Source organism: Eimeria acervulina, genomic scaffold (genome assembly GCF_000499425.1).
Source record: "Eimeria acervulina Houghton genomic scaffold, Eah_scaff19, whole genome shotgun sequence".
Classification (NCBI taxonomy): Eukaryota; Apicomplexa; class Conoidasida; order Eucoccidiorida; family Eimeriidae; genus Eimeria; species Eimeria acervulina.
Genome location: NW_013548835.1, coordinates 48,072 through 71,952, shown reverse-complemented (window position 1 = coordinate 71,952; position 23,881 = coordinate 48,072). Strand labels below are relative to the sequence as shown.

Sequence of the window (23,881 nt, the reverse complement as noted above, 5' to 3'; positions counted from 1 at the left end):
CAAAGGCTTCTTTTTAACTGTCTCCTTTTCTTGAGGGAGGGGACAGTGCTTGGGGCCAGCAGCAGCAGAGTGTTTCGATTAAGAAGACTACCTATAAACCCTACTAAACCCTAAACCCTAAACCCTACCGAATCCCTTGACCATAGATAGACCCTAGATTCTCTAGACGAACCGCTTAACCCTAAACCCTAAACCCTAGGGAAGCAGCAAGAAAAAGAGAAGCAAAACTCAGCAGCTGATAGAGGCCCGATCTCTGCAGATGGGGGCCCCCCCCCACCGCAATGGGTGGGCCCCTGAGGGGCCCCTAGTCTTCCTTCTGATGTTCGTTGTTACTGTTTCTTAGCTGCATTGAGCTTTGTTTTAATATATCCTTCGTTTTTTCTACTGAATGCCTCTTAATCTACTAGCTTGGGGGCCCCCCTGAGCGTCTCCTTTGCCTTCTGTGCCCTCTCAGGGGGCCCCCTCATTCTACTGGGCCCCACAGAGAGCTGCAGCATCTTCTAAGGGCTTTTATGGCTCTGGGGGCCCCTCTAAAGCCTAAATATTGCATTGGCTGCTGCTGAAGAGGCGCTGCCCTTAGGGGCCCCCGACGCGTAGCAGCACGGGGGGCCCCTGAGGGGCCCCTCCTCCGTGTACACCCCACGGCAGCAGTGTAGCAGCGCAGCAGCGCAGCAATGGAGACTCTAGATGGGGCCCTCCAACGCCATATGGGGGGCTCCCTAGGCCCCTGCGACGCCGCAGAAGCAGGAGAGACACCTAATGAGGAGGGCCTTAAAAGGAGCAGCAAAGGGCCCCACACAGCGCAGCAGCTAACTGTACCCAATGTCTCCTTTGCTGCAGTGGAGATACCAGGCAGGGCTAGCAAGCCGTAAGGCACTGATGCTGTTGTTGCTATTGCTGTTGCTACTGCTGCTGTTGCTGCTGCTCCTATTGCTGTTGCTGCTGCTACCGTGGATGGCTTATGCTGCTGCTGTTTGCTTGTTGCATTGCTGCAGAGAGACGGTGCTGCGTATATTGGGGGGCCCTGAGGCTGCCTCTCGGGGTGTGGCATTGGAAGAAGGCGGGGAGCCGTTGCTGCTCCGTTTAGGGTGCAGCAGCAACAGCAGCAGCAGCAGCAGCAGCAGGTGGGGGCATATCCTTGCCTCTCGTCAAAGTGCTGCAGGAATCCTCTTAAGAAGAAGAATCCGCAAATCTGGGGCGGTCGAATTCGCCCCCGTGGGGCGCGTCATGCAGCGCCACGTCTTTACAGGTACTGCCTGCTGCTGCTGCTGCTGCTGCTGTTGCTGTGCTGCTGTGCTGCTGCTGCTGCTGCTAGTGGGGGTTGCAGGAAGGCTACAGGGAAGGGGGTAGTGGAAGGGGGCAGAAATAGCAACACTTAGACCCTGAAGCTGTGGCCGCTGCAGCCAGCAGCTGCTGTTGCTTCTGCTTTTGTGGCTGCTGCTACTGCTGCTACTGCTGCTGTTGCTAGCGCTGCTGCTGCTAGTGATGCTGCACTGCTTTCAGGCCTTGCGGACTTTTACTTCATCCCTCCCCCGGGGCACCGCGGCGAGGAGACACTGGAGTCGCAGGTGGTGGCTGAAGCGCAGCGCGCATGCAGCAGCAGCAGCAGCAGCAGCAGCTCCCAGGGGTCCCCTTATATACCCCCGCCCTTCTTCTGCAAGGGGCAGGCGCCATTCCCATATAAAGTTGAAGCCCCAGTGCCCCCTGCCTTTGCTGCAGAGGCCTTTATAACGGGAGACACGCAGCAGAAACAGCAGCAGCAGCAACAGCTGCAGCAGCACAAGCGTCAGCGCATACAGCAGCAGCAAGAGCAGCAACTGCAGCAAGACCAGCAGCACCAAGAAGAGCAGCTCTCCGGAGAGCAGCAGCAGCAGCAGTTGGATGGCGGCCGGCGCCACAGCAGCAGCAGCACAGCTTCTGCAGTGCAGCCTGCAGCAACAGATGCAGCAGCAGATGCAGCAGCAGATGCAGCAGCAGATGCAGCAGCAGATGCTGCAGCAGGTAAAGCTGCAGCAGCTACACCAACAGTAACAGCAAACGGAACAGAAGAAGAAGCAGCATCATTTTCGACTGGGGGAGACAGCGTTGGCCTGTCAGTTGCTGCAAAGGCAGCAGCAGCACGTGCAGCAGCAGCAAAAGGAAATCGAACCCCCCGCTTCCTCCCTTCCCTCTCAGCAAGAGCAGCAGCAACAAAAGCAGCAGCAGCAACAGCAGACGCAGCAGACGCCAAATCACCCGAGAAGCAAACCCCTGCAGCAGCAACACCAGCCGCGGCAGCAGCAGCTACTGCTGCTCCAGCCCCAAATGCAGAAGCGTATGCTCGAGAGGCCCCATCTGAAGAGGAAGATGCTGCTGCTGCAGCAGCAACTGCTGCTGCTGCAGTTGCTGCTGCAGCTGAAGGAAAGGGCGCGACGGAAGCAGCAGCTTCAAACCCTTCAGCACCTACGAAGGATGGAGCAGCCGACGCTGCTGCTGTTGTAAACTCCACTGCAGCAACGGCAGCGGCTAGCAGCAGCAGCAGCAGCAGCAGCAAGGACGAAAGCTCTGCGTTTAACGCCGTTGGCCGCATAGGCGATGAACAGCTGCCCGTGGCGCCCCCGCCTGCAGCATCAAAGGCATTTGCAGGTGCCTCTCTTACATTCCTCTTCCTGCTGCTGCTGCTGCTGCTGCTGCTGCTGCTGCTGCTGCTGCTGCTGCTGCTGCTGTTGCTGTTGCTGCCTGCAGTGGTCATGGTCTTCCTGTTGCCAGTACTGTTGTTGCAGCTGCCGCTGCCGCTGCTGCTGCTGCTGCTGCTGCCCGTTTCAGTGCTTCTGGTGTCTTTAGCTGCTATTGCTGCTGCTGGGTCTGATGGTGCTGCTGCTGCAGCAACAGCAGCAAGCGGGTGTGCATCACGAGTGTGTTGTAACGATGTGTTGCTGCTTCAGCGGCTGCTGCTGTTGCTGCTGCTGCACGGCGTGTGTTTGCATGCGGTTATTTGGTTGCTGCTGCAGATGGCGATTTGCTGCTGCTGCTGACGGAGCTGCTGCAGAGACAGCCCGTGTGGCTGCGGTCTTCTCTTGACTCGCAGCTGCCCCGTTCATACACTGCATGGAGGAAGAAGCCTGCATATGCCAAGACCTGCTTTCTATTCGCAGGTGCTGCTGCTGCTACTGCTGCTGCTGCTACTGCTCGTGCTGCTGCTGTTCGTGCTGCTGCTGTTGTTGCTTCTTGTGCTGCTGCTTCACGTGTCGTGTGCTGATGCTGGTCGTGCTGCTGCTTGCTGTGCTGCTGCTGCTCGTGCTGCTGCTACGCGGGCTGCTGACAAGGGGAGAAGAGGCCCCCGCCGGCTGGCGAGCTCACCAGCAACAGCAACAGCAGCAACAGTGCAGCAACCGCAGCAGCTACAGATGCAGCAGCAGCGCCAGCAACTGCAACAACAGCAGCAACAGCATCCGCAAGAGCAGCAACGAGCAGCAACGAGCAGCAACAAGAGCAGCAGCAACAGCAGCAGCAGCAACAGCACTGCGTGCGTGTGTGCGTCTTGTGTGGCTTTAGATGGGCCCTTTCGCGGGTGCCTCTGCCGCCTTGGATACGACCCTCGAAGAGACCCTGAAAGCCGTCACTATCAGGTGCCTTAAACCCTAAACCCTAAACCCTCAACCCTAAATCATCGAGCTTCTTAAGCTTTAGGGTTTAGAGCCGTGAGAAATCAACATTGTGGCTTAGGGTTTAGGGTTTAGGGTTTAGGGTTTAGGGTTTAGGGTTTGTATGGGTGCACAGACCATCGACTTCAGGGATCCTTTCTTCAGAGCCACCCACTGGAAGGCCGCCGCTGCAGCAGGGGCCCCTGCTCCAGGCTCGAGACAGCAGCAGCGAGGTATAAGAGAATGAAGAGATTCTGCTGCTTCTCTGCTGCAGAGACAGCAGTTGTCTCCCTCCTACCCCATGCATGCTAACAGGATCAGCGGGGGCACAGTAGCCGCAGTTGCAGCAGCAGTAGCTGTAACAGGAGTAGGAGCTGCTGCAACAGCAGCAGCAGAAGCAGCAGGAGTAGCAGCAACAGCAGCAGCAGCAGCAGCAGCAGGAGTGCTGTGGTGTTCTGTGGCTTCTGTCTCCTTGCATGCAGAAGATGCATTTCTTGTTCCTCCTTCTCGCCCCTCCCAGGTGTATCAACTCTGCGCTATTCAAGACCCCGACATTCGCCAGCTGCTGCAGGAGGCCCCTGTGCTGCCGGCCTTCAGCAACGAGACAGGTGCTGCCTCGTGCTGCTGCTGCTGCTGGCGGGATCGCTGTTGCTGCCTTCAGTGTTATTGCCGCTCTTTTTCCGCTGTTGCTGCTGCTACTGCAACTTCTGCTCCTGCTGCTGCAGGAGTTGCTGCTGCTGCTGCTGCCGCGTTGCGTGCTGCTGCTGCTGCTGCTGCGGAAAGTGAAGAGACATTGATAGCAGCCTCCTGGAGTTGTTTATTTCTGCAGGGTGGCATCATAAGGAGACTCTGAAGACGCTTCGCGCTCTCATGGCCCTTAAAAGCAGACGCATGCGCGCGGCGGAAGGCGAGCAGCAGCAGCAGCAGCCAGGGGATTAGAATCGTTTAGCTGCGGTTCTGTGCCTTCTGACTTCTCTCCACATCTGTATAACACTGCCTCTTGAGCTCCAACGCAATGCAGCTAACGCAACAGCAACAGCAGCAGCAGCAGTAACAGCAGCACCAGCAGCAGCAGTAAACGCAGCAACAGAAGCAGTAACTGCAGCAGTAACAGCAGCCGCTGCTTTCTGAAGGCATCATCTGCTGCATGCACATAAAGCAGAGACTTCGTATTTAGGCTGAGCAGGCCTTAGTGGAAGGTCGAGGCAGCAACAGCAGCAGCAGCTGCTGCTGCTGCAGCTCTTCTGATGGCGCGCCGCAGCAAAGGCTGCCTCAATCAACCTTTAAGGGGACTGTCTCCTGTCTCTTTTGCTTTGCGCTCATGCCGAGGCAAAGGAGACAGGAGAAGACAAAGATGGGCGCCCCCAATGCATGATGCATTCAAGCCTTTTAATGCATGCAAGTATGCATGCACACAGACGCATGCATGCATGCCTACATCGCATGCATGCATAGGCCCCCGCTCCTCGCCGCGCGAGGCGGGCTGGCCGTGGAGCAGCAAAAGTGCTGCATAACTGTCTCCTTGAGGCTGAGTGTCTCCTTTTGTTTACGAGGCGCAGATCAGCAGTATTCTCCCGCTGATGTCTCCATAGACATCAACAGCACCAGAGGAAGCATACAGTCCTTAAGCCCAGTTGGCTAGCTAGCTAACTAGGAAGCTAGTCAGCTAGCTATGAAGTTAGCTGGCTATACATGGAGCTAGCTCGCTAGCTAAGAAGCTACCTAGGTAGGAGGCTAGCTAGCTAGCTAGGAAGCTGGGTAGCTGGCTAGGATGCTGGCTAGCTAGCTGGGAAGTTAGCTAGATAGACGTGAAGCTAGCTAGCTGTCTAGCAAGCTAGCTAGGAAGCTAGTCAGCTAGCGCATCCGTCTGGACCTGAATAGCTAGGTGTGTAACCCCTTGACTGGTCGGGCTAGCGCTAGCTAGCTAGACAGCTAGGCTCGTGCGTACTGCGGCAGTTTGCTCTGTCGCCAGCTAACTAGCTAGCTAGCTAGCTAGCTAGTTAGTTAGCTAGCTAGCTGGTGAGGTGACTAGGTGAGGGACTCAGCGCGTGGCGGGTGTTGCCGTTAGAACTGAAAAGGATGTTAGGAAAGGCCGCACACCAGCGCCACGAAGAAATGGTTGAGCGCTGGCAGCAGCAGAGAAGAGACAGCAGGAAGGAGCCAAGTAGAAAGGGGACAGTAGAAAGGAGACAATGCGGAGCCTCAGAAGCCCTGCGAGAGAAGCCGAAGGCCCTCTGCGAACCCATGGCTACGCTGGAGGCCCAGGTGTACATGCACTTCAGTTATACTAAGCGCGCAGCCAGACCCTCCACCACTGCCTCTAAAGGCCCCCAGCCCTTATAAACCCTAAACCCTAAACCCTAAACCCTGCAGCGCGGTCCTCCACCTTTTGTTTGTGCGCTGTCTCTAGGGTCACGCGGCGAGATACTGCTGCACAAGCTGAGAAGCCCTAACCCTTCACAAGGGTCTGCATCTTAGCATCTTAGGCCTCTCAGCAGCAGCAGGAGCAGAAGCAGCAGCAACTCAAGGAGAGGGGCTCGGGGGGTCTGAGCCCGTGGCTACGCCCTTTTCTTTTCCCCATTACCGCCTCAGCCTTCAGTACTAGCGTCTGTTGCCACTTCTTCTGCATGCATGCGTACCTGCATGCATGCATGCACACCTTGGTGCATGCATGCATGCATGAATACTGCGACGGAGAAGGCGGCGTTATGCAGTGTACACGATGATAGACGGGGCGTGGGGCGTGGGTGCATAGAGCGCAGCATAATAGGGTAAAAGACCTTGAAGAAAGGACAGATCTGTCAATGTTTAGGTGTATGCTGATGTCTGCGCTTATGAGGCATCAACTCCAGAGCCTTGCTGCTGCGGCTGCGTTTCTACAAGATCTAATTCATAGTCTTCTGAAGCTGCAGGGAAGCCGTGCGTCAGCACATAAGCAATGAGCATAAAAACGCCGAAGAAGATACATATCTTTAGAAGAGGCGACATCTCTCTATTTATCTTAGTCAGTGTTGCTCGAGTAGGCAAGAAGGTGGGGCCCACTGTTTGGTGTTGTAGGTGCGGTAAGTTGTCCATTATATCGTCTGGTACATTAAAGGGGAAGTCTTCGTCCTCATCTTCATCTGATGCATCTGCTGCTGGTCTTGCTGCTGGTGCTGCTGGTGCTGCTGGTGCTGCTGGTGCTGCTGGTGTTTCTTCTGGTCGTTCCTCAACTTCTTCAGTTGCGACATCATCCTCTACTAATACAGCTGCAGGCGCCTCTGCTGCAGCAGCATATGCATAGCCTCCTTCAGAGAGCAGCAGCTGCAGCTGCAGCAACAGCAGCACTGCCGCCGCAGCAGATCTCAACGCCCATACCATTGCACTCACCGTCTCTGCACAAAGGTAAATGCTGCAGCTTAGCTACAGCCTATTGTTCCCGGTGCTTGCGTACTTGCTGCTGCTGCTTGTAGCTAAGAAAAGCGAAGAAAACCCCCTTCGCTGATAACAAATCAACTAGCTTATAATTAAACAAAAAAAAAGATTAAAACACCTCTCAATTGAAGCCACAAACCTGCAGCTAAATACCCTATTGCAGTCTTTCCCCAGCATGCGCCCCGTTCCCAGCCCCCGATCCCAACTACCCCACGAGTAGAGTTCTCCTTACAAACGAGGATAAGAGGTAGGCGCATAATCTAATAGCCTAAAGAATATAAAAATATATAAATTAAATTACTTTACTATTGCTTTTTAAAACGCTTTCAATAATACTCTTTACTGCGGCTCCATTGACCCAGCCCAGCCTCAGTAGCGAAGCTGCCTTTTTCTATCAGCCCTACTACTGGCTTAAGAAAGAAGCAGCAGAGGTATTAACAGTCTTCGTCTCTCACGGAGTATTTTCTCTATCTGCAAGAATAATGAAATACATTTAGATAAGCATTTCAACAAAACAATGTAGCTCAGCTTTACGCTGTATGCGCCCCTCGCACTGGGGCCTGTTTATAGTAGACTGTAGCATAGGCTTAAAGAAGATAATATTTGAATATTTCGTTGGGTATATGAGGCTTCATTCACTCAAGAACAAGAATGCTTCTTTTTTACAGCCTTCTTTTAGGTATCAAAGGGGCATTTAACTCTGATTGCATGCACAAGCGCCTTATAGAATGAGTTGCAGGGAGCGGCGCTCCTACTCGTCTCAGTCTGTCTCCTCTCTTCAGCTACGGGGCCTTCTGCTGCTATACCCAGGACGTATGGAGGCAGGAAAGGAGACAATATGCTGCATTTTAATTACTTTCTTTCACTTTCATTCTTTTGAATCGGCTGCAACTCATTACGACAGCTCTAGGGGACTCTCATTACAAGAGTTGAAACGAGAGTGCCCAATCTTATCTATCTATATATATCTATCTATCTACATATATCTATTTATCTATCTATATCTATCTATCTATATCTATATCTATCTACCTATCGATATCTATCTTTGTCTATGTATCTATCCATATATAGCTAGCTATCTATATCTATCTATCTATATCTATTTATTCGTTTATTTATTTATATATTTATTTATTTATCTATCTATCTAAAGGGCTATCCTAAGCTGCAATAGATTCAAAGTACTTTAGGCAGGATTCCATAGAAGGCAGTCTCCTCGGTACAGCAGGGCAAGGACCCTGGGGCTAGGGTTGGGGGAGATAGGAGACAGCCTGAAATGAGTGAGTTTCAGCGAATCTCGCTGCAACAACTGCTGCAATGCAATGTTGAATACAACAACAGCCAAGCCCCATCGTCTTATGCATGCAGTCATACTGCTGACAGCTGTGGAACACTTACTGGGCCCTTTGTAGGCCGCATGCACGCAAGTGCATGGAAGTGCATGCACCAACCAAGCACACACAGGCCTTGCTACAATGGTTTGTGTGGAGCTAGTAGGGTAATTCTACTTGCATATACACTGAATATCGAGGGGGAAGTGACTGTTTGGCAGCTTCTTCTCCGATGTCTGTCCAAATATGCTGCTTGTCAACCCTAAAGAGTTGACCGGAAAGCGAATAGGCAGATGAAGATACGGTAGTACGATGCTAGGCCGGTAACCTTTTGAATCTCAGTGCAACTGTATGGGGAAAGTATCCATCTCTAAATGAACTGTACCTTCGTCAGATCTGGTTCGACTCCTGCTGCAGAGCTACGAAGCCCAAGACACACATACACACACACACACACACACACACACACACACACACACACACACACACACACGCACACACACTTGTGGGTATTGGCGCGCCACTGATTTTGACTGCGATGCGGTGTATTGGATCTCCAGTCTGGTATATCCTTGCTATTCACTACATCGATGAACTTGCAGTGTGCTTACTTCTGTTTTGGGTGTAGAATGGATCGAGTAATCTTGAAGATTCATGAGATCCCCTCGAAGAGTTGCATGCAGTTCTCCGTCGTTTTGGGCTCCTCTTCCCCAGTGAGTCTATGCTCCTTTTCTCCTTTCTTCTTGAGACTCTTCCTACCTTAACATAGAGGGTAGTAATGCTATTAGGAGCGCTGAGAGGCATACTACCTCATTGTTTTTGGGAAGATAGACCTCAACAGTCTCTTCTAGAGGTCGCATGCGGGTCCTCCACCGAGTCTCTCAAGGAATCCTTAAGATTCTTTTGTGGTGAGCTGGTCCAATGCAGAAGCCAAATCTCATAGTAGTACAACCCATTTCTGAAATAAGCGCGCCTTTTATGCCCATACTTTAGTTGATTGTGGTCTTATGCCTGCCCTCTCTGAAGCGTAGTCGCTGGGCCTGCGCCTGCGAATAGACGGGTAGGTTGAAGCACCTAACCATAGCTTATGCTCTCAGATCAGCTTCGCTGCACGCGCCAAGTAGTGCTAGCAACTCCTGACCATTAATACAGACTCGGATAAACGTAGATGAAGAGTTGACTCGTTCACCTGGATACGTATTGGAAATGGGAATTTGATTGATATAGCATGCAGCTTGTTTATTATTATGCCCTGTTCATTGGTAACGCGTGACCGTGAACATGGTGGAGTAGAGACCCGTGATGCATATCAGCAGTGCATGAGACCCAGTTGCAAAGGAAGCGCTTGCTGATGGGCGGAAAATGCCTGCGACGCCAACATCTGCGGCGTTTCAAAGAACTTTTGGAGACGACGGATCAGCACTGTGGGTTCTTTTCTGATAAAGCTCCTAAATGCTATCACATCAAGTGCACCGTACATGCGCATGCGAAGGTTCCTTGAAACTTATTCCACGCCAAAGATTACGCAGATGTGAAGGACCTAGGAAGAGCGCGGGCGTATGAAGACCTCGTTCAACCAAAGCGGGGAGAAGGGGTAAGGCGGGCGCAACTTCTGGAGGACTCCGCAGATGCAACAAATATCAAAGGGCTCCCAGCTGGTTAGCCACCTGCCGAACCCCCCGCGCAGCATCGAACTCATTCACAGTGCACTTACAAGCCATTTTTGAATGACTGCTGCAAGCTCAAGTAAATCTAATGTTACTGTGAGTTCCGTTGAGCTCTGGGTTTGAGAATCTGCTAGTAATTTCCAAACACCTGCCTTATCCTGGGTGAAGTAGCAAATGCTTTGCCTATGATACAGGACTTACTTGAGTGACAGCATCCACTATACAAGCAATCTCTGCAAGAATTTCTGTTGTGGCTGAGAGATTACTTTCGGGGTACAACGAAAACGCAAGCTGGAACTGGCATTAAGCGCAGGAGTTACTAAGAACCTGTATATATCAGTCAACACCACTCAATGCATACTTGCTGACAGACCCCAGATCGACACCCACATAGGCACCCATCAGCATGCTCTGTGCACACTTTGTAAAGTTGGGTTCTAGCTAGTGCTCTTGTTAGAAAAATACGCAGCGACTACACCCAGCAGCAATGAACGGAATACATAGACGGTATCAAAAGAGAAGAAACCCATTTGTATAACTACGAGCAAAACATCCAGGGGAACTGAATATGCTTTTGCCTTCGATATGGCCTAGAAAGGGCAACGAGATAGGCTAAGAGATCAGAAAGAGTGAACTCAGCCAACAGCTCTCCGCATTCTCAGAAGCAAAGGAATTGAAGTGTAGGGAGGCAGGCCTAACTAGGAAGCACTTCCCTTATGCTTCAGAGACACAGACGATTGCAGCGTAGTTTAGGGGCTCAGCTCTCCGACCGTGTGTGCTTTGAATGGCGGCGACAAAAGATAACCGCAAGACAAAGCTCTGAATAGACATTTATATTTCTGCCACCTCCAGCTTATGCATTTCAGTGACCCAGAGAACAAATATGCAACGAGACGACTAAGCCCTTGCAGAGTTTGCATGCACAATGGAGAGCCCCAGCCACGAACTCAGTTCTCTTTTGAGAGGTACAGGTGACTGTGCTTCGCCCGCTAGCTCAAAGGCACCGGCCGCTTTGAGCTCAAGGCCTCGAGCAAGCCTTTACTTACACACTTGAGTGCGGGAGGTTTTGACGTATCAGCAAAGGAAATGCTAAATGAACCTTTTTGGCGTATTCACACTAGTGAAGCGGATCGGTGGTACAAAAGCACTGCTAGCAGTAGCTACCTAGCTAGCTAGCTGGATGGCTAGCTAGCTAGCGGGATGGCTAGCGAGCTAAATACAACGTGCATGGAGAGGCCTACCCAGCTACCTAGCGACCTGGGCTGCATTGAGCAAGCCATGGCCTTCTTGAGTGACTGAGTAGGTAGCGGGCTAGCTAGCTAGCTAGCTAGCCAGCTAGCATGCAGGAGATGAGGTGCCTCTACAGAAGAGATGCTTTGCGGGGTGTTCCCTTCTGCGAGGGCCCGGCAAGTGTGTTAGGCCAAAGAGTCAATAGTCAAGACAACGCTCTACTTCGCTTTTGAAATAAGAGACAAAATATATACAATGACAGGAACAGAGACAAAGACACAGACAGTAGCACAGCCTTGCATTAGGCCTTTCCGTACCCGAGGCCCCAGGCTAACTGCCAGAGACTCTCGCACCTTGAAGAGATACAAGCGCTGGCTCACCCGTGCAATGTGGAGCAGCAGCAGCAGCATCTGCTGCTGCTGCTGCTGCTGCTGCTGCCAATGGTCACTCTCCTAGGATCCAGTAGCCGTGGCCAACGGGGCATTTGTAGTATTTGCCTGAGACAAGGAAGAAAGACACCTCAATCGCAAGGAAAATTTGTCTGTCTTCCCTTTCTTATTGCTGCTGCTGCTGCTGTTGCTCTTGCTGCTCCTACTTCCGCCGCAGCAGCTGCTGCTAATGGGGGTAGCAACCTTGTGGTGCTAGCTCTGCGATAGAGCGCGAAAAAGGCACTTAAAATGAAGAAGCATTATTCTAGGAGATATCTGCAGTGACCAAGGCATCTAGCGTTAAGCCCCAAACGAAGGAGAATTTGGGGTTTAGGGTTTAGGGTTTAGGGTTTGTGGGTGTTGGGCTTACCGGAGGGGACGTCAAAGTAGCCAATGAGTTGAGAGGAGAAGAGGCCCCCTGTGGGGTTAGGAAAGCCTGAAGAGACTATCTCTTCTGTGCGGCTGGTGATTTCAGGTGTATGTACAAGCCCTTGTGGCTGCTTCGAGCGGCTGCGGGAGACACCGAGAGTAAAGTCTCCTTCAGAGATAACACTCAGCAGCTTCCCTCCCACGGAGACAGCTAAACGCAGCATGCGGCAGTATACCCTCATAGGGACCTGCGAGCAGCAGAGGAGGAGGTCGCTGTATACAGAGGCAAATAAACAAGGAGACACTTAGATACAGAGGAGGAGACAGCAGTTCTAAGAGAAAAAGGAGCAAGCGCGTACACTGATACAGACAAAGACAAGAAAACAGTGCAGACAAACAACTACTAAAAAGCAGGCCAAAGAGAAGCATAACCCAGATAAATAGGGTACGCTTACAGACAAAGACAGAGCAAGTTAGTAACCGAAGCGGAGACAGCAGAGGAGACAGACACTCAGAGAAAAGGAGACTGCGAGGTGAAGGAGACAGTGAACAACAAGAAAGGGGAGACAAAGACAGAGATAGAGACAAACACAAAGACAAAGACAGAGAAAGAGACAAAGGCAGACAGAGAGGCAAGCGGGTAAAGGGATACTGCCAGAGAGGTGAAGACGAAGACGCAGAAGAGACAGAGACAGGAGTAGAAGTAAATGGAGACAAAAAAAGCAACAGAGACAGAGACAAAGGCAGCGGCCAATGGAGAAAGAGACAAAAACTAAAGGAGACAGAGACAGGAACAAGAGCATTAGGAGGAGACTATGCAGGAGACAAGTAAAGAGAGAGAGAGAAGGGTAAAGAAACGAAGTGCACGCACCTTGTCGCTGTTGAGGCTGTGTAGGAGTTTGTATTGGTGGAGCTCTTTGGGGGGTATAAAGGGACAAACTTTGAGTGTCTCGTGGATGTTGCTTAGATTGGGGGCTTTAGGAGTAACAGAATAAGGCTGAGGCGGCTGGTGTACATACACCTGAACATTCTTCTCGGCAATATCTCGCGGTGTCTGCCCAAATATCATTGCCTTCCCTATTACTAATGAAAACCCATGGGGGCTTCCTTCACTCGTAAACACTCGCGAAGTAGGGAAGTCGGCGAACAATGCAAACAAACCCCAAGGATAAAACTGAACCTAAACACCCCAAACAGCAGCAGCAGCAGCAGAAGCGGCAGTAGCAGCAGCAGCAGCAGCAGCAACAGCAGTAGCAGTGGGAGCAGTAGCAACAGCAGTAGCAACGCCAGCAACAACAGCAGCAGCAGGAGCAGTAGCAGCAACGGCAGTAGCAGCAGAAGCAGCACCGACAGCAGTTGCAGCAACAACAGCAGCAACAGCAGTAGCAGCGGCAGGAGCAGCAGCAGCAGCAGCAGCGGGAGAGGCTCAAAGCTCGGAGCAGCGAACAGGGCACTTAGGGCATTAAATAGTGCAGACACCCTAAAGAGTGGTTATAAACCTTTTCACTGTCTTGTCTAGAACACGCGGGTTGGGGATGGGTTTAGGGTTTAGGGTTTAGTGTTTAGAGTTTAGGGTTTTAGCAAAGCCATGTGAGCTTGGAGTCCAGACACCGGCCCATAAACCCTAAACACTAAACCCTGAACCCTGAACCCTAAACCCTAAACCCTCAGCTGAAGCAGCAGATTTACCTGTTTAATTTTGCGAGTGAAGAGGCCTGAGGAGACAGCGACAAGAGGAGACTGGAAGGCAGAGGAGCGGGAGACAGAGACAGCAGAAGTGAAGGGCCAGGAGGGGACAACTACGTGGCCGTATGGATGCACACAAACAGCAGAGGCCCCCATGAAGCTGCTGCAGCGGCTCAGACGACAGCGAAGGATGCGGTGGGGAGGCACGCGTGTCCCTTGCTGCTGCAGCTGCCGCTGATTCTCTAAAGACCCCCTTAATGCAGCAGCAGCAGCAGCTGCTGCTTCAATGTCTTCCGCAAGCACAGCCTGCCCACCGCCCTCCGTTGTAGAGAGACAGCTGTTAGCAGCAGCAGCAGCAGCAGCAGCAGCACGAGCTGCAGCTGCAGCTCCTGCTGCAGCAGCAGGAGCAGCACGAGCTGCTTGCACAGCCTGAGGGAAGGTAGAGTGTCTCCCTTCAACAAGTGAGGGGGTACCTGGTGTCCCCCTTGCTCCGGTGCCGGGTAGCCTCAGTAGAATTATGTCTCCGTCTTCATCTTCATCTTGTTGTTTTTCTTTTTCTTTTTCTCCCCCCTTTGTTCCCCCTCTATCTATATCTTTGTCTTCGTCTTTATCTTTATCTTTATCTCTATCTCTATCTTTATCTTTATCTTTGTCTTTGTCTTTATCTTTAGCTTTAACTTCTTCTTCTTCTTCATTATCTTCTTCATCGGTGGAGTCCCAACGCTCATAGAAATTGTTTGTTCTTTTCTCCCACTGTACGCAAGTCCAGGGGACACCGCTGAGGTGTATCTCCAGGTAGTCAGAAGAGTTGAGCAGCAGCAGCCACTGCAGCTCGTCTACCCGGAAGGCTGTGGGGCCCCACAGCGGCATCAGGCTGAACTCAGCAGCAAACTGAACATGAGGGTAACGACACCCATCAACACTCAGCAGCAGCTTCCCCTGTCTTCTATCCACAGCCAGATGAAAGGGGCGGCAGCTGAAGTACTCAATGCCGTTTATATCAGCACCGCAAGTACCCTCCGCTGACGTCTCCCTTAGGCGCCCCTCCAGGGGCCCCCCAGGGGGCCCCTCGGGGGGCCCCTTGGAGGGGGTCTCCGAATGTCCCCCCTTAGCCCCTGTCTGCCCTGATATAAAACCTGAGGCCAAGCCAGAAGAATCCGAAGGACTGACGGGGGCCCCCTTGTACCCATCGCTGCAGGGGGAGGCCCCCAGGGGGGCCCCCAACGCCTCGTGGAGGCCTTGCACCGAATCCCCGCCAGGCGCATGCGAAGAAGAAGAAGCCGGAGAATGCTGCTGCTGCTGCTGCTGTTGCTGCTGTCCATGCTGCTGCAGGTGTTGCAGCTGAGGTGGCCGCAGCCGAGGCCCACTGAGGTCAAGGCTCGGCGCTGCAGCGGAGGAAGCCCCACCGTTTTGGGGTGTACGTACAGCTGGAGACTTTGGAGCGGAGGTGTTAGAGGGACTGACCTGCACCTTCGGGGGAGAAGAAAAGATGTTCATTCTTCCTGCTATGGATCCCCATCCCGCTGATGCAGCAGCAGAAGCAGCCGCTGCAGCTGCAGCAGCAACAGCTGCAGCAGCCCCTGCTTGCGCTCCCTTCAGGAGGGCCCTTGGGTCTAGATCTGATGTTGGGGATGCCTCCCCAGTCCCCTCTTCTTGCCACTTCTTTAATTGCTGCTGCCACCCAAAGGCGTCTGCGTAGTGTTCCTTTTGGGGTCTTCTAAGGGGCCCCCCTGTTTGGAGGGCCGATGTGAGGACTGTGTTTGCTGCTGCTGTTGCTGCTGCTACTGCTGCTGCTGCTGCTGCTTCGCTCTGCTCAACGTACGGCTTCAAGCACTCTGGGGGGGAGTGTAAACGCTGCAATCTCCTGAGGCATGAGGTCTTTCTTTCGCGCCAAGGTAGGGGCCCCAGGGCCCCCCGATCATCGGGGTGTATAGGGTATACCCCATGGAACTCATCTACCCAGGCGTCTGTACACCAGAAGAATAGAGGGAGATATATAGGGCCGCAAGGTATACACCAGTAAGCGCTGTCTGCAAGGAGACGGACGAGGGTCTGCAGCACAAAGGCAGGCCCGCTACGGTGCAGGGGACTGTCTCCTTTCAGGTGACTGATAAGTGCAGCAAACCCCTCAGCCTCTCTTGGAAGTAGCTTAATAGCCCCACATGTAGAACGCCGGGGGTGTGCAGGCTGGGGACAGTGAGCGTTGGGGCCCTCTTGCTGGGGGCCCCCTTGATGGGGGCTCCTTAAGGGCCCCTCTGTCCCCCTCTCAGTGGCCTCTACAAGACGAGCCAAGAAAGAATCTCTCACTCTCTCCTCCTGCAGCACAGAGCGAGGAAGAGACACCCGGAGTCCCTCCAATGCAAAGACAACATCCGAAGAGGCATTATTTGCGTATGAGAGATGTAGAGAGGGGTTTACGGTCTCAGTATTATTATCTGCACCAAATGAAGAAGAGCTATGCGCTGCATTCCCCAAGCCTGAAGCAGAAGACATAAAAGAAGACTCCGCAGCAGTAGCAGCAGCAGCTGCTGCTGCAGCACGTACAGGGGCCCCCAAACAAGTAGAACCCGAAGCACCATTTAGGGGGCCCCTGGAGTTCTGTGCCACCGAAGCTTGCGGAATGAAGGAGGCCGCAGGGGCCCCAAATGATGGGGACTGAGAAGCAGGGGCCCCAGAAGAGGGGGCCCCACAGGGAGCAGCCCCAGTAAAGGAGGTCTCAAGGGGCAAGGCAGCAGATATAGGGGCCCCTAGAGGAGGGAGGAGACGAATGGCTGTTGGGGGCCCACAGGCTCCCAGGGCTGTTGCTGCCTGCGAAGAAGAAGGGGCCCCCTCGTGCTGCTGCTGGGGGCATTGGTGTTCTGCTGTGCTGCACGGCTGTGGCGTCATCTCCTTCGGGCCCTATTGTGTGTTCAGCGACGAAGACAGAAGGAGACAGGAGGAGACAGGAGGAGACAGAAGGAGACACAAGGAGACAGTTAAAGGCCCTCTGGGCTCCAAATAACAGACAATTATACCCACCGCTGCTGCGCTGCAGAGCAGCGGGGGCCGACACCGCGGAGACAGCAGGCGTATGGAGGTCTGTTTTCACTGCATTTGCGGGTGTAAACGATAATAAATATCATTTATTTATTTAATAAATAATTATATTTACATAAAAATAAACAAAACCGAGACAATTGCTGAGGCGCAGCCTCCAACTGTACAGACACCTGAACCACCGCAGCAGAGCCCCATGACCAGTGGTCACCTGCAGGGTGTAGGAGAGTTCTCTCTGTTGTTTCTTTTATTGAAATCTTTGAATAAATATTATCTTTAATTTAATATAACTCTTAAAAACACCTAAAGATAGGGTTTAACCCTCAGTCAGCCCCCCCACTACTACCCCAACGTAACAATGAACAAACACAAGGTGGGAGATCCCTAGAGATAGAGACAGCAGATATTAAAGAAAAGAGACACTTGAGAGGAATAGGAAGCCCCCATTCATGTTTCTGTCTCTACACCCCACTCCCCTGTACCCAAGAAGTTCCTCTAGGCTGCCTCTGTCTCCTTCTCCCTTGGGGGCCCCGTGCAGCTGCTATGTCAGTCTGGGCCCCTCAGCCCCGTACAGCTTCGGGGCCCCACATGCCCCTAACTAAAGCCTCATGGGGAGGGTGAAGGGGAACTCAGGCAGCTCAGCTAATGCATCAATTAAGCTAAGAGATCAACTGTCTCCCACCCTCTGAGAAGGGACCGACAGGAAGACAGACAGAGAAAGACAGAGACAGAGAAAAAGAAAGAGACAGACAGAGACACCCTGCACCTCTGTGGTCTATGGCCTCTACAACTAAAAAGGGGCTCCCCTCTTAACCCCTAATAAACACCAACACCACCGCTGCACAAACGGCTAAGTCAGAGACAGCCAACACACGATAGTAAGGCCCAGTTGCTCCCCAGCAATACGAAAAGAGACAGCCCCCCTACAAAGAAGGAGACAGAGAGTTCAAGAGAGAAACACAGACAAGGAAAGAGAAAGCACACAGAGACAGAATAAGAAGACAACACACGGAAACGGAGACAAAGGCAGAGATAGCTCTAATCCATCTTAAATAGCCCTTTTAAATGCGACAAGTACAGACAGTCCCAATAAAAACAACAAGAAATAATGTCTCCCTCGCGCTGCCGCTGCAGCAGCAGCTGCAGCAGCAGCTGTCCCCAAGTGGGTTGAGGAGAAAAGGATTGTGGGGCTGTAAGGGGTATTGTTTCAATGCCAATGTTAGAGTAGAGGGTTCATGTCTGCGGGGCCCTTGGAGGCCTCTCCCGCAGGCGGGGAGACAGTTGACTGCTGCCGCTGCTCCTGCTGCAGCTGCTGCGCCTGCTGTCCCTCTTTAGGCTTCTTCGTTCCCATGGAGCCCTCATCTTTCTCCGTACTGACTCTGCATGCATCACATATCATTTAAACTTCTTGAGTTGTTTCAGGTGTACAGACAGCTTGTGTAGTTAAGCAGAACAAAACAGCGGGGTGAGGAGAAGGGGCAGGCGCAACCAGCCACTCCCGGAGGAGCTGTTGCAGCAGCAGCAGCAAGTCAGCAGCAGCAGCAGCTGCTGCAGCTGCTGCAGCTGCTGCTGCTGCAGTACGGTCTGGTATGTTTGCTCACCTGCGTTTACTTGCTCTGCTCTTGGGGCCCCAATTGGGAGTAGGGTTGGGGAGCCAGCGAGGCACATGCTTCTCCGGATGTCTCTTCACCTCTTCAGCAGAAGGAGGAGACAGGTCGATGCCTTTTGTCCTGTAAACCGCAAAGAGACTCACGCGAAAGCACAAGAAAAAATCAAAGGGGGCTCACGCTACCTCCACAGCACTAAGCATGCACACTGCAGGCGCGCTGCATTAAGGGTGCTGCATGCATGCATGCACGCATGCATGCTGTACTAAGGATGTATGCATGCTTGCATGCATACTATACTAAGGATGCATGCATGCATGCATATATGCATGCATGCATGCATCCTTAGTACTGTATGCTTGTTGGTGTAAGTACAAAGACTAACTGAATGGGTTTGGTGAGGACAGGGAAACGAGAAAGATTTGATGGGGGACAGCGAGAAGCATGCGTTCTCAAGACATCAAAGACAACATTAGCAGGAGCGTCTGTCTTCACTGTCTGTGGGTCTCTGTGAAAGTGAGAGGTAGAGTAGCCTAAGCGCCTTAAGGCCGCCCTGAGGAGACAGCACAGCAAACAATAAAAGAGATAGGAGAGAGCAGGAGGTATGATGCATGCAGCAGACAGAAGGAGACAGGAGGAGACAAAAGGAGACAGATAGGAGACAAGGGAGAGACAGGAGGAGACAGCAAAACGAAGGCGAGATGCTGCAAGAAGGAGGCATAATTATGCATACAGGAGACAAGATACAGCAAAAAGAAAGAGAAATAATGCACAAGGGAGACAGGGGACAAGAGACAGAAGGAGAGATGATGCAGACAGGGGACAGCAGACGAGAGACAAGCGATACAAAGAGACAAGAGACAGAAGGAGACAGGAGACAGATGGAGACAGGAGACAGAAGGGGACAAGAGACAGGAGGTCGGACGTTGGCGGCAACAGACTGAATATAAGAGAAAGCAGACAGAAGGAATGAGACAGGAGACAGTGAACAAGAGGGCACAGACAGTGGATAGGAGACAGGAGACAGGATAAAGAGTGCTGGCCAAAAGAGACACGAGATAAGAGACAAGAGAAAGGAGACACCATAAAGAAGAAGGAATGCAGGAGACAGTTGCTGCCTTGGGCACAGCCACGGAGACCTCCCAGCAGGCTCGAAAACGGCATAACGACAGCAGCAGCAACAGCAGCAGCAACAGCAGCAGCAACAGCACTAGCAGCAGCAGCAGCAACAACAAAAGAGACAGAGACTTACATGAAGCAAGAAGGCCGAACCATTGTCAGTTTGTTGCGCGTACACAGGGAAGGCAGTTGATAATGCAGGGGGACATCTGGCAGCTCCTGAGGTGTATGTACACCGCAGCACACCGCAGCACAGGAAATCAACAAGACAGTCTATCTGTCTCCTTTATGTTTGCGCCTCTTTCCCCTGGGATGGGTGCAGGGCTGTCCCTGTCGCTGAGCGCCAGCTGCAGCAACAGCAGCAGCAACAGCAGCAGCAACAGCAGCAGCAACAGCAGCAGCAACAGCAGCAGCAGCAGTTTCGAAGCCCCAAAGTGCTGCTTTGCTGCGCGGAGACAGGAGACACATTCACAAGGAGACTCACCTCTCGCAAGGCTGTCAGCATACCGCGGATGCGGCCCCCCATCGTCAAGCCAGGAAGTGTCTCCTTTGCTGTGTCCAGCTCCTTCAGGCATAACTCCACGAACTCCTGAGGATACAATACACACAACCCAACCTGCTGCTGCTGCTGCTGCTGCTGCTGCGCCTGGCCCTTTTGCTGCAACGCTGCAACGCGCGCCGCATGCTTACATGCATGCTTCAGCAGCCCGCATGCGCTGAACAAACAAATGCTGCTGCATTTGTTTCTTATTGCTGCTTGTTTGTCTCCGATCTCTTCTCAGCAGCACTTACAGGATCGTAGTATCTCCCGCTGTACAGGGGGCCCCCTATTATGCAGCGGCCGCCGCACTCGCTGCACTGGGGCCCCACACCCTCTGGCACTGCTGCAGCACGAAATCGCATTCTTCCACTGCTTCCTGAAACACCCTCATCCCATATGCTGCTGCAGCAACTGCTGCTGCCGTTCATGCTGCTGTTGCTACTGTTGCTGTTGCTGCTGTTGCTGCTGCTGCTTTCCGCCTCCGCAACAGACTCTGCGTCCGCACTCCCTTCGTGTGAGCCACTCCCCGACTCCCCCTGCTGCTCCTGCTGCTCCCCTTCCTGCTGCTGCTGCTGCTGCTGCTGCTGCTGCTGCTGCTGCGTACTGTGTGCGGCGTTTTTCTTGCCATTTTTGCGCTGCTGCGGTTTGCTGAGGCCTCCTAAGGGGGCGACAGTGAAGGCCTCGCAGGAGGGACAGTGAAACACCTGCACACGCAGCAGCCGCAGCAACCCAACCCCCAGCTAGCCACGCAGAGCAGCGAACCGCTAGCTAGCTAGCTAGCGAGCTGTCTGGCTGGTTAACTAGCTAGCTATTTAGCTACCTAGCTAGCTAGCCAGGGACAGGAGCAGTTCCAGAGCTACTGCCTGCCGCCTCACACATCCTTTTACCTGGGGGCAATCGGAACAGCAGCAGCAGCAACAGAAGCAGCAGCAGCAGGAAGAGGAGCAGCAGCAACAGCAGCAGCATCAGAACCTACCATGGCTTCTTTTTGCTGCAGGTATTTGCACTGCTCCGGAGACTCCACAATACGCACAAAGAGACGAACATAAAAATCAACACTGAGACACAGCAGCGGCTGCACTGCCTTTCGATGTTTTGCTGCTGCTTGAGCTACAGCATGCAGCACCAACCTGCAGCAGCAGACAGCACACAAGAGACACATCCACAGACACTCAGTATGCTCCAGCCACGGATTGGCACACCTCTTGCTGCAGCTTGCTGCTGCTGCTTGTTGCTGCAGCTTGCTGCTGCAAGCATGTACAGTTGCGCGCAGTCAGTTGCATGCCTGCGTGCATGCATGCAATAGGCTGCATGCACCCAGTAGGTTGTATGCATGCAGTAGGTTGCATGCATGCAATAGGTTGCATGCGCCAAACAGTTTGCATGCATGCAACTAGTTGCATGCGTACATGCACCTGCATGCATGCATGCATGCATTGAGGCTTACCTGACGGCGACTTCATGATGGGGGCTGAGTTTGGCTGTGGCTCCTCCGTATTTATAAAAAGCTGTCTCCATAGCATTGCCTACGAGTGTAGATGTATCAGTGCTTGTTATACACAGCAGCCCCCCACTTCGTAGGAGCCCTAGAGCAGCATCTAAGAAAGGAGAACAGCTACCGTAAGGGTCTATATCTACTACATCAAACCAGAAAGGGACAGTACCATCTCCTCCCCCACCAGCTGCTGCTGCTGCTGCTGCTGCTGCAGGAGGGTCTGCTGCAGCATGAGCTGCAGAGGGAGCAGCAGCAGCTGCTGCAGCAGGAACAGCAGACACTGCAGCAGCATCTGCAGAAGCAGCATCAGCTGCTGCAGCAGGAGGAGCAGCAAGAATGGGTTTAAACAGAGGAGGGATAAGGGGGAGATCTGCAGGGGGACAGCTTAAGTCAAAGGAGACAGGTACTGCAGCACCTGGAGGCAGACTATGTATTTTCTTTAATACTCCACTGCTGATTGGTGGGTGGCTTAGCAGATGCATCAAACGGGTCGCCTCTGCACATGTCGCTAAAGAGACACAACAAAAAGGAGACACCCAAAAAGGAGACAGACACCTCAATGCGGAGACACCTCAATAAGGGGACAGACACCTCAACATGGAGAGGCAACAAAAAGGAGACAGACACCTTAATACGGAGACACCCGAAAAGGAGACTGACACCTCAATATGGAGACACCTCAACATGGAGACACCACAGCGAAGAGACACTAAAAGGGGGACAAATCAATAGGGAGACACCTCAATAAAAGGAGACAGCAAAAAGGAGACACCTCAATAAAAGGAGACAGCAAAAAGGAGACACTTCAATAAAAGGAGACAGCAAAAAGGAGACACCTCAATAAAAGGAGACAGCAAAAAGGAGACACCTCAATAGGAGACACCAAAAAAGAGACACCTCATTAGGGACGCCTGTTGGTGAAGGTGTCTCCAACTCACCGACAAAGCGTTGTGTAGACACCCCATTGTGTTTAGCATTTGCTGCAGCAGCTGCTGCTGCTTCTGGATCGAAGTCATTAGCAACAGCAACACGAACTGTCCCCTCCAACTCCTTTAAGTAGCGGAGACTGCGGAGGCCTGAAGAAGAGGACAGACAAATAAATACAAAATAAAAAAAGAAAGGAGACACTGAGATGCAAAAGGAGACAGATAGACGCAGAGCAGCAAAAAGAAAGAAGCTCCACTCAAAGCAAATAAAGAGGGGCATAACAAAAAGGAGACAGTCAAAATAAACACTTTATTAAGAAGACAAACAGACAAATAAATAAATACTTTGCTGCACCTGTTGCTGCTAACGCCTCCAGCACATTAAACCCCACAAACTCCAAAGGAGGAGGCTCCTGTCTCCCCTCCGCCTTGCAGCGTGCAGCAGCAGCAGCAGCTGCAGCGCAGCAGCACACACAGACAGACACACGCATATATACACAACCCCTAAACAGCAGCAAAAACAGCAGCAGCAGCAGCAGCAGCAGCAGCAAGAGATAGGACAGAAGAGGGACAGAGGCGCGCTCTTCATGCTGAGCTGCTGCTGCTGTCTCCTCGACCCTTCAGTAGGGGAGACATTCCTCCTACAAATCTGCTGCTACATAGCTATCTAGCTAGCTAGCTAGCCAGATAGCTATCTAGCTAGCTAGCTATCTAGCTATCTGGCTGGCAATCTAGCTGGCGAAGTGCATAGGCGGCTGGGTATATATTTCTGTTCTTGTTTTTGCTGTGCCCGGGTGAGGCGGCAGCTAGCTAGACAGCTAGCTAGCTAGCTAGCTAGCTAGCTAGACAGCTAGCTGGCTACGCAGGTTGCTAGCTAGCTAGCAGACTGGTTTGGGGAGGACTTGGAGAGCGTGTTCTGCTCACATCTGTGTTTAATAAGTTGCTGCTGCTTGACTCCAAAGGCCTTCAGCACTAAGAGAGACAGATCTCTATTAAAAACCTGAGCAGGATTATAGAAGACAGAGTCTCCTGGGGGGGCCTGTACAGACACCAGGCCTTCACGGATCCACCCCACAGAGCTGGGATCCGATCCCGGGGAGGCCGATCCCCGATCCAACGCTTCCTTCGCAACCGCTGGACCCCCCATTTCTAACCAGACAGCACCAGCAGCAACAGCAGCAGCAGCGGCGGCAGCAGCAGCAGCAGCAGCTGCAGCAAAAGAGAGATCAGCGGGGCAAAGGCCGATCAGGAGGTAATAAAGAGATTACACAAATAAAGAAAAAAGCAAATAAAAACAAATTTCTTTTAAAGAAGCCACGAAGATCGCCTTAGGGACTCTACTGCATGCAGGTGTGGGGCCCCGAGCCCAGCTGCTGCTGCTGCTGCTGCTGTTGCTGTTGCAGCTG

General features: G+C 52.5%; 4 protein-coding genes across 4 annotated transcripts; 1 reads left to right on the top strand and 3 right to left on the bottom strand.

Annotated features, from left to right (window-relative positions):
- Window positions 1–674: 674 nt before the first annotated feature.
- Window positions 675–3,862, top strand: EAH_00004920 (hypothetical protein, conserved; the record flags this gene model as incomplete). The annotated part of the gene is made up of 6 exons (XM_013393049.1): window positions 675–868; window positions 996–1,249; window positions 1,504–2,625; window positions 2,991–3,134; window positions 3,306–3,513; window positions 3,760–3,862. 6 exons carry the CDS (start codon window positions 675–677, stop codon window positions 3,860–3,862), a joined length of 2,025 nt encoding a protein of 674 aa, XP_013248503.1.
- A 2,593-nt stretch (window positions 3,863–6,455) lies between these two features.
- EAH_00004910 (hypothetical protein, conserved) lies at window positions 6,456–6,983 on the bottom strand (the record flags this gene model as incomplete). The annotated part of the gene is made up of 1 exon (XM_013393048.1): window positions 6,456–6,983. The coding sequence occupies one exon, from the start codon at window positions 6,981–6,983 to the stop codon at window positions 6,456–6,458; it is 528 nt and encodes a 175-aa protein (XP_013248502.1).
- A 4,729-nt stretch (window positions 6,984–11,712) lies between these two features.
- EAH_00004900 (hypothetical protein, conserved) lies at window positions 11,713–16,637 on the bottom strand (the record flags this gene model as incomplete). Its single annotated transcript, XM_013393047.1, has 4 exons — window positions 11,713–11,765; window positions 12,067–12,313; window positions 12,937–13,245; window positions 13,755–16,637. The coding sequence occupies 4 exons, from the start codon at window positions 16,635–16,637 to the stop codon at window positions 11,713–11,715; spliced, it is 3,492 nt and encodes a 1,163-aa protein (XP_013248501.1).
- Window positions 16,638–18,006: 1,369 nt separating this feature from the next.
- Window positions 18,007–23,622, bottom strand: EAH_00004890 (N2,N2-dimethylguanosine tRNA methyltransferase, putative; the record flags this gene model as incomplete). Its single annotated transcript, XM_013393046.1, has 10 exons — window positions 18,007–18,166; window positions 18,389–18,517; window positions 18,780–18,947; window positions 19,647–19,732; window positions 19,998–20,102; window positions 20,306–20,758; window positions 21,031–21,184; window positions 21,502–22,057; window positions 22,488–22,625; window positions 23,400–23,622. 10 exons carry the CDS (start codon window positions 23,620–23,622, stop codon window positions 18,007–18,009), a joined length of 2,172 nt encoding a protein of 723 aa, XP_013248500.1.
- Window positions 23,623–23,881: the final 259 nt, after the last annotated feature.